Raw genomic sequence first — 10,087 nt, 5'->3', positions numbered from 1 at the left:
AGGTAAGTAACACAAACACTCACTGCTCTTTTCTTTATTTGGTGACTGTCTTCGTCTACAAAATGCATTTTATTTCAGTAAACACACAAGCACGTGTAAGGCTTCCCATAGTTCATGTCTTATTTCTAAGCCTGCTGATTGTTACTTTCCCTATAAAACCTTGAGCCTCTCTACTTGGACTTTACCTACCAGGAGGAAACACATCTTTATTTTTGAGTCAACACATCTTTATTAAACACCTGTGGTTACTGGGAGGAGGCCATGATGCTGGACGCACTGTTGAAGTTAATGTTCTCCATGATGATTTTGGGTTTAATGCTCTCTTCCTGGCTACAGATGAAGATCTGTCCCGACTCGTCAGCGCTCCAGCCATATTTGCTCATCCACACCTTTAGCTGGCTGTCCGATAGATCCCCGAGCATCTCGGCCAGCAGCCAACGGTCGATGTGCTGGTAAGTGATACCCATGACCTGGCAGATGAACTTTCGGACAGAGTCTTCAAAGCCAGTTATACCTTCCAAGAGGTCCATGTTTTCATCCAGGGCTTGGCAGAAGGTCTGGAAGTGGCAGGTCTCCAACAGGTCCCCGGGGTACAAAATCTGCAGGATTGGCCGTTCTTCTTGATGCGCCTGGTCAATCATGCACTTGCACAGGGTGAAGTCGGTGTGTGGCAGATTGGTGAGGGCCTTCGGCAGGATCTGGGCAGTGACCGTGGTCTGAAAGAAGGCTGGGTTGAACTGGTATAGTTTCAGGACAGCCAGGTTGGCTTCCAGATCATGGGCATTTTCCTTGGCCTACATCTCCACATCGCGCTCCAGGGTGGCCAGGTTCTCAGGATTGTACCTGTCCATATCCTTGAGCAACTTGCCCACGTTGGCTGTCATCTGCTCAAACATCGCCATGACTACTGTCGCCTTCCACAACCAGGGCTGGAGGCCAGTTAACACCGGCTTGGCACGGCGTCCTCGAGGACGGGAAAAGGAAGAAGTGGGGGAAACGGAAATGACGTCGTTGTTGTTCCAGCTCCTTGGGGGCAGTGAAGGGAAAGGCTCTCGCAGCAGCCGCCACACTTTCGGGCAGCAACGAGACTTCTTCGCAGGCACCATTGGCGCGTGCACAGTCGCTTCCTTAGAATGGAAGCAGCCGTTCCACTCTGTTGTTTTCCAGAAATGCAGTCTTATATTACATTTAACCCTAACCCATTAGCATTATCACTGTTGAAAATGCAATTGGTGTTTGCTTGGTTTTACCTTTTGTGCTTTCCAGGCTCGTTCGTGGTTCCTTCTTGTGTCTCAGACCTCACTGCTGTACGTTTTTCCTTCTCAATTATGTGCATCATTTATACATTTCTTTGGTGAAGTATGTTGGTGGTAAAGTCTCACCTTTATTTTTAAGAAATAATTTTGACAGCGTAATTGCAGTTTTTGGATCATAAATGTCTTGGACATTCAAATAAAGAGTGTGTATGTGTGTTTGTGTATGCTGGCATAGGAGTGTGTACGTGTGTGCTATAAACCCAAACATGCTCTTTTTCAAGTCATTTGAGTACCACAGCACTCATGATGAACACTGGAAATGTGGAATTTTAACGTATCAGGAAGTATATCAGGAAGTATCAGGAAGACAGAATTTTAATGTCCTTTATTAACTTTGCTACTTGGGAAAAACTATGTATTCTCTGTAAGCCTCTGTCTCTGCATCTCTCTCTCTCTCTCTCTCTCTCTCTCTCTCTCTTTTTTAGATGGAGTCTCATTCTGTTGCCCAGGCTGGAGTGCAGTGGTTCCATCTCAACTTGTTGCAAATTCCGATTCCCAGGTTCAAGTGATTCCCCTGCCTCAGCCTCTGAGTATCTGGGATTACAGGTGCCTGCCTGACTAATTTTTGTAGTTTTAATAGAGATGGGGTTTCACCATATTGGCTAGGCTTGTCTTGAACTTCTCACCTCAGGTGATCTGCTCTCCTCGGCCTCCCAAAGTGCTGGGATTACAGGAGTGAGCCATGGCGCCCAGTCTGTCTCTGCATCTTTAAACTGGGGAAAACAGTGCCTTTTTCATGGAGTTTTTATGGTGAGCAGAAGGAATGTCTCCCAATGCACCCCTTCAATACACTGATTGCAGCCATTATTAATCTTCTGTGTATTCAATGTCATCCTTTGAAAGAGTTATGTTTGCCAGGAGCTTTTGGGGAAAAAAAATTCACCCTGATGATACTATCAATATCTCACAGATTCCTGATCCCATCTCTCCCCTCCCCTCCTCAATGTTTTCAAATTTAAACCCACCACGTTTTTAGGAACACATCTGGGAAATCCTTCAGCATGTAGATCAGTGACAGTGTGCAAGGCAGGGTGCACGTCAGTGCCAGACTCAGCCCCCTCTGTCTGCTTCTTTGGTCTGTCAGGTTCAATAACTGGACTGTCACATCACTGGTTTTGTTAGTGCCAAAGCCCTAACTCCACCTCTCCCCAGTGAAGAGGTGAGTCAGGTCAATGGGCTAACCATACCCAGACAAACTCATGGTTCTAGACCCGTCAAAGCCCACCAGTTTCCAGGTTCCTTATGCTGCCCTGTTAAAGTGGAAGGTCATAAGCAGGGCTTTAGATTTTCAGAAGGGTGGAGGGAGATGACATCCTTTTCAGTAATTTCCTAATAGAACTACCTTGCAGAAAGGCTTTCAGTTATCTAAAGCCTGAGTATATTTTTGTCCAAATGGAATCTAGTAATATGGAAAGCATTAAAATGAGCGAGAAAAAAATGTGCAGTGAAAGGAATACCATGAACAATGAAGTCATGAACTGATGTTCAGACTTTTTTTTCTTGCTGTCCATGCTGGGAGAACTACTGCAGCATGCCGTGCAACCTCTGAGCCTCAGTCTCCTCCTCTGTAAAATGGGATGGCAGCTGCTAACTCATAAGGCAACTTAGAATAGATAGCATACAAAGGATCCAGCCTACTGCTAACACTGTGTGTTTTTGCTCTTTCTCTCTCCCTGGATCCTTCCCAATTAGCATGCCAGAGCTGAAAAATACTTTAGATAGCATCTAATTAGAGCCCCCTTGTTTTGCAGACATGGGAACCTAACACCAAGTGAGCGGGAGGCAGTTGCCAGTGAGAGGAAGGTAGCATTGGAGCTTCACCCAGATCCCACTTCCGTGCCCATCTTCATTCACCCATATGGGACTGAAGGTTCCCTCCCTCTTTGCCAGCTTAAGATGGCTCTGATTCTAAACTGAACAATGAATTAAAGAGAAGAAAAAGAAGGCAAATTCGACCCACAGTACATGCCTGTGGGATGTATGGGATTCTTCAAAACTGGAGACTCAGATACAAATTCACTTGAAACACTGACGCTAAGAAATTTAGTTTCAGGCATGTGTTGACAATTACCCAGTTCTGCCTCTAATCCTTCTTACTGACGGCTTGGGCTGGATTATACCATTTTTGGCAGCTGGGGGCAATGAAGTCAGACAAAGCGAAGGATGTGGGTGATTGAAAAGGCAGGCTCTGGCCCTCAGTTGGTCCAAAACAAAGTTCAAAGTTCTAGATCTTTGAGGCTGAATTTAGTCCTCAACTCTGCCTTGTTCAATACTTTTATCACCAGTGTGAACAACAATAGGGAAGAATTTGGGAAGACCAGGCCTGGAGAGAAAGCCCAGATGCTGGCTGGCCAAATCCAGGGGGACTGATCCACTGGGGTATCATGGTGACTTAAACAAGATGAAAGTTCATTAACCATGAAAAAGATAAGATTTCTTTTTTATTGAAAACAAACACACCAAAAACCAAAACAAGGGCAGAAAAATTAAAGAGAGGGTTTGGGTTGTGATTTGATAGGTTTAGTAATCAAAAGTCTGAGAGATTAGGTTGATTATAGTCAATATCAGAATATTTCTGACCCAACAGAATTGAAATAAAAGTAAGTTTTGATTGTTTTAAGAGAAATTTGCATTTAATAAAGTGAGAAGTGAAATAAGAACTGTTTATATTTGTATAATAAAATTATGTTATGTGGCTATCATAACCCCCCTGATGTGATGTGATCAGAAGGGACTTTATCTCTGTGGTATGATTTCCAAAAGCTGTCACCCCAGCCCAGTCACGAGAAATCAGACAGAGACAGGCTGGGGATATTCTACAGGGTGCCTGAGAGGACTCCTCAGGAATGTCAAGATACCACACACAGGGAGAAGGCTGAGAAATTAGGGGATGCTGGGGAGATGTGATAACTAAGTACATTGTGGTGTCTTGGATTAGTAAGAGGATGTTCACGGCAAAACTGGTGAAATTTAAGTAAAGTATATTTAGTAAATAGTGATGTGCTGAAGTTGGCTTCTTACTTCTGGCAAATACATCACAGCATTACAAGATGTTAACAACAGAAGAAACTCAGTGCAGGTATGTGAGAATGCTCTTCACTATCTTTGCAAACTTTCTATAAATCTAAAGATTTTTCTAAAGTAAAAGAATTCATTAACAATAGCATGGTGAAATCACATCATCTAGCTCATTACTCAATGCCCCTACATAAGCAACATCTTTCCTGGTTTATGGTTTGGAGCATGTTTGCCCCCACTGCTCCCTACAATGAGAACTTGTTGTGCTTCTACTAGTCTGATAACTTGAGGTGTTAAATATTGTAACTCCCTTTTTGCCGTGAGCACCAGGAGACTCCGGGTCTAACTTTGATATGAAATCAACCAAATGACGCTCATGATTACCTTCTTCCCTTTTCTAGTTTCCATCACACATTTTCTCCTTAAAGACACAAACTTTGTTGAGAAACACCCTTTTGGACTTCCCAATTCCATTTCCTAAGGGAGACGGAGGGCAAACTGGTGATTCATGAAAGAGAAAGAGGAAGACAGAGTAAGGAGAGCAACATCTGGTTATCTTGGAGATGACCGGCACAGACGTGGCATTATCTCATGATGGACAGGGTAGTTAATAAAGAGGTTTAGGCCTTCTCTGTGTGTTCACGGAGCTTAGGGTCAAAACTCAAGTGTGGAAATTGCAGGGAAGTGTCAGCTTCTGAGATCCAAAGCTGAGCTGCAATGTTCAGATTCAGAGACTGACCTGCTACTTTGTGCAAAACACCTGCCAAAGGCTTCGCTTCGCTTTGCCTTCCTATTTTGGGCTTTGGAATTTGAATATCGGAATCACCGCAATGTGTCTGTTCAGCCTATTTAGGGTTGGGCTCTTTTTTTTTTTTTTGTCACTTGCAACCAGAACAATCCTAACTTCATGTATTTATTTTTTCCTGTCTTGATCAATTCAACAAATATTTGTGAAGCCGCTGCTTCCTGCCCAGTACTGTGCTGGGTGGTAACACAGTAAGAAAGAGGATGGGATAACCAGGGCTGAGAAATTACACAATGTCTGTTTGCTCGCTCTGAAATATTTCTTCTCTTCAAAGGAAAAAGGTGTAGATGTTTCCTGTATATCTAAAATTTTCAATAACTTCTCTCAGCTTTAAAATGTGCGCCCTGCCTCCTCTTCTACCAGGAATTATCTTTCTTCTTCATTTTCTTCGAAGGGGATAGGCACTTCTGTGAGCCTTTCCCCCCATGAAACGAATAGGTTCAACTCAGTTTAATAAGCTCCCTATCTTCAGGGGGCATGAGAGTATATGAGGAGGAACGAGGCATAATTCTTACCCACAGAGGACTCCACAAATGGCAGCGGTGATAGTCGCACACGCAGACAACTCCATTGCAACATGACAAGCAAAAAGAGAGAGGGAGGACCCACTGCAAAGGGAACGCCCTGGGTCCAGTCTTCCCCTCCAGGAAGACTCACTTGGAAAGATTCAGGGAGAAGTGGTTAATGGTACCACCTGCTGCAGGAAGACAGATTTGGAGGCAAAGATAACGACCAGAAGGTTCTAGGTGGTTGCAGCTATTGTGGTAGACTCGGATAGTCCCCCTCACCAGCACGGATTCGGGAAGAGAGAGCAGGGAAGTCAGGGGTGCATTCAAGGAGGCGCAGGACTTGGACTGCGTACAGAAACATGTCAGGTTTTCAATTCTTCTCTCTTGGAACCCTTAGGAGGTCTTGGCTTTGCAAAACAACATATTACCTCTGAATCTGAATCTCTGAAATCCTGGCAGGGGGGCCAGTCCAGCCGGCACTGTTGCCATATGTGTTTAGAATTTCATGCACAATAATTAATTTCCATTCTGCAAAAATGAATAATTAATATAGCATCCCACGTCAATTGATCCAAACAGAAGTTGACACATATTAAGAGACCCTCGCCTCTGAGCAAACTTTTTAAACTGAAGCATTTTATTAACAAAGCAACTTTTAAAAATTCCCTATGTACCAGACAATAGGAACTGAACATATTCCAACAAAGAGGGCAGGCCAAGCAGGGGGTGTCAAGTTGCGATTTCGGGAGAGGGAGGTAATGGGAAGATCACATTCATTTGAAGTTGCCTGTGGGGGAGCTGGAAAGGAGAAGAAGGATGCTCCAGGGTTGGAAGGAAAATACGATAACATGAGAGCCTTGAAGAAATTTAAGAGCTAAATATTTTACTTTGATTTTTAATTATGCAGTCATGATGGAGAGATATGGGCAGCATCATGGTAAGGTTAGGGAGATTTAAAAAACTATTTCAAAAACTGCCCATGACAAATATTAGGAGATTCCACAGCATCCCGACGGCTTTAGCATCCCTGTCTGATTCAAAGGCGCTCTTAATGAGTCGGTTGAAAATGTTGACAGTGTTACCAAGTTAGTGGAGGACAAGAAGCCGAGTTGAAAATACCTGGGGCCATATGACAAGGATCTAAAAGATCTTCTTTGATCAGAATTTTGAGACGCCATGGAATACATCATCATATAATTGTTATCATTTTCATGATTGTTAATACTTTTATCAATTCTAACGTTTTCCATTTAGTCAGAGCACTCTGGGTCAGACACTGTGCTGGGCACTTGAAATGCTTCTGTGGTCCTGCTGAGAAGAGAGCAGGCCAGCTGTCCCGACTTTCCAGACTAGGAAATAGAAGTTAGCACTGAGGTGCTCCCGGCCCCTTACCTACAGTGAGGAAAGCTGGAGCCTTGACTTGTGCCTGGATCTGTGACTCCACGCCTTCTGCTTGTTTTGTAAAATAGGGCTCTCTTCCCTTTAAAGGAGTGAAGACAAGTTCCAGATGTGAGGCCTTGCAAAACAAACAAATAAACAATTTTCCTAATTGAGGAAGAGAAAGAAATAGCATAATGAGCATTTTCCCTTGAGACCCTGAAAGTGTTGGATCTGGGAAGCACTGACTTTTACAGTCTCAAGTTACTAGTGTGGATGTCAAGAAGGATAATGCAGGTTTTGGCTACGTGAACAGAAGCATGATTCTTAAAATGAGGAAGATGATAGGGTCAGTGTACCTGGCTCACATCAGCTGTGTCCTGAGGGTTGCATTCTGCTTGGGTGACACATTTCTGCAGCCATCTAGACCTCCAGGAGTTCAGTGAAAAGAGGCTGCTGGGATGGTGGTGGGACTTGAGGGCCACTGAGGGGACTCTTTGGTTTGTTGAAGATGGGACTTCTAAAGCTAGAATCATGCTCTCTGTCCCCTGAAAGATCTCTTACTTGGAGATTTTCTGAGTCAGTCCAGAGGCCAGAAGAGGCACCCCTGGGTAGTAACTCTCAGACTGAGACTTAGTCCCAGGGAGAAAACCCAAACTTGGAGGAATGCAGCGGCAGATGGCCAGGGAGACACATGACGTGCCTCCAGGTGGAGACGCTGGGTTAAGGTGGAGGCAGATGGAAGTGAGGGAGGTACAATCCTTGTTCTTTGGAGGGGAAGATGGAGGGAGAGAGAGAGGGAAGAAGGGAGGGCAGAGGATGGGGATTGGGGAGGAAAGGAGAAGGGGAGAGAGAAGAGAGGAGAAAAGAAAGTGAGAAGTAAAGAGTGGTGTCTGACCAAACCCGCACTGCTCTAGCCACCCTGGGGAGGCACCAGACTTGTAGGGAGGAAGCTGTCTGATGTCCGACCTAGCCGCACCTTCAGAGGACTTCAGCCCTGGCTGTCATGTGTCTGCAGAGCCGAGAGAGATAGGAAGAACCAGGAAAGAGAATAACAAATACCAGGGGCCGTATGACAAGGCTATGAAAGATCTCCTTTGAGCAGAATGTTGAGGCACCATGCTTCAGGCTGTAGAATTTGGGTGGCTTGTTACACAGCAACGGGGAGCTGGAGGGGCCGTCCACAGCTGCGGCAACCTCTCTGTGTGGCCTTGATTCTCTCCAACAGGCTGGTCTGGGCTTGTTTCAGGGTCACCAGGCAGCGTTCTCTGTAGGGTGGAAGAGCGCAGGGCCTCTCAAGGCCTTCTCTGAGAACGGGCACACTGCACTGTTCCTTTCACTGTGGCCACACGGCCAGCCCAGAGTCAAGGGCTGGGAAGTGGATTCATTGCCTCTTGGTGGCAGGTGTTTTGGTCACAGTGTGAAGGTTGTGGATATGTGGAGTGGGGGTGGGAGGGGGTGGGTGGGGGGGTTAGTTGGGGCCATTCTTGGGATGCTCCCGTGAGCTTTCTAGACCTGCTTACAAAGAAGGATCGAGGTGAAGAGTGATAGCGACGTGATCATTTCAAGTGGTGATGTTGTGAAGCATGTCACAGTGACGGCCAGAAAACACTTTTAAAGTCATTGTTTTTCAGCCCTCCCATTTGACAAATGAAGACACTGAGTATCCAAGAGTTCCTGAAGGCTAAAGGATCCCAAGGGCCACCGTGGGAAAGGCATGGGCATCGGAGTAGGCTGGCACCAATATCATCTGTCTCCTCCCCTATAAACAAGGGCTGTTGGGGCTCTCAGGAATATACACACAGTTACCACCTAGGAGATGGTTTCGCACAAGGGGTCACATTTATGATTGCTGCTCCAAGATGTGGGCTTGAGCCTGGGTCCCCTGGTTCCTAGTTCAGTCCTCTTCCTGTCCCATCAGTGGCCACTCGATAAGCTTCCACATCCAGATCAACTCATGCTCAAAACAGGAAGGAATGTCAGATCCAGAGGAGGGACCTGGGGCAAGTGAACACCGCCAAACGTCTGCGTACTGTGGATGTGCACGCGGCGCCCTGCGGAGTGCTAGAAAGAGCCAGTGAAACACACCAGGCGTCTTCTCTATGGAAGCCGGTTTTAACCGCTGTGTGTGTGTGTATGTGTGCCTGGAAAGAGATCATTATCTTTTCATAACAACTCCCACATCATAGTGGCTGACGGAATGGATTTACTGTTCAAGGTAAATGTTGAATTTCTACACTGTAGCCATGTGGTCTCAGTTAGAGAAATCACAAACAATTTATTGATTTTTTTCTTAAAAAAAAAAACTGCTGAAAAATTAAGCCTTGATGATAGGGTGTAGAAGACCCAGAGCAGGACTCTGGTTAAAAACAGAAGGAAATATTATGATTCAAAAATTAGTGGATGTCGGTGAAACAAGTGTGAATGGAATCTTGAGTAAAAACAATTCCCCGCTTTGTCATAAATGTCATATCGAGGTGCTGACTTATTTCTAGAAGATAGGGTCTGAGGGGCACAACTGCTGTTTAAAAATGTATTCGCTAAAACAGTGCAGCATCGTAGATAAAGATTAAAAAGGCTGGCTGGCTCTGGGGCAGCTCACTGGGTCCAGTCTTCAGGTTCAAGTCGCTCTTTGAGCAGAGGCCCGAGAACAGTGTCAAGGTCATGTCGATGAGCAGGATGGAAAGCTTCTTAAATAACCTTGGACAAGTTAACAAACTCCAAGGCTCTGTTTCTCTCTGGAAATATATTCTGGATTAGAGAGTGCTGGTTCCTTTTAGCTGTGGGGAAGGCTTGCATCTATAAATGTAAAGCTCTGGTCTGGGCACGGTGGCTCATGCCTGTAATCCCAGCACTTTGGGAGGCTGAGGCAGGTGGGTTATGAGGTCAGGAGTTCAAGACCAGCCTGGCCAACATGGTGAAACTCTGTCTCTACTAAAAACACAAAAAGTTTCTGAGTGTGATGGCGTGTGTCTATAGTCCCAGCTACTCAGGAGGCTGAGGCAGGAGAATTGCTTGAACCCGGGAGGCAGAGGTTGCAGTGAGCTGAAATCACACCACTG

General features: G+C 45.4%; 1 protein-coding gene and 1 pseudogene across 2 annotated transcripts; both read right to left on the bottom strand.

Annotated features, from left to right (window-relative positions):
* Window positions 1–205: 205 nt before the first annotated feature.
* LOC100402747 (eukaryotic translation initiation factor 3 subunit K pseudogene) lies at window positions 206–985 on the bottom strand (annotated as a pseudogene). The gene has a single exon (XR_013521748.1). The product of XR_013521748.1 is annotated as a eukaryotic translation initiation factor 3 subunit K pseudogene (transcript).
* LOC144577573 (uncharacterized) lies at window positions 206–1,107 on the bottom strand. Its single transcript, XM_078336010.1, has one exon. It carries the CDS (start codon window positions 1,104–1,106, stop codon window positions 795–797), a length of 312 nt encoding a protein of 103 aa, XP_078192136.1. The 5' UTR covers window position 1,107; the 3' UTR covers window positions 206–794.
* Between the last annotated feature and the right edge of the window lie 8,980 nt (window positions 1,108–10,087).

The sequence above is a fragment of the Callithrix jacchus genome, chromosome 8 (genome assembly GCF_049354715.1).
Source record: "Callithrix jacchus isolate 240 chromosome 8, calJac240_pri, whole genome shotgun sequence".
Lineage (NCBI taxonomy): Eukaryota > Metazoa > Chordata > Mammalia > Primates > Cebidae > Callithrix > Callithrix jacchus.
Note: the sequence above shows the minus strand (reverse complement) of the source record. Positions and strands in the feature narration are given on the sequence as shown.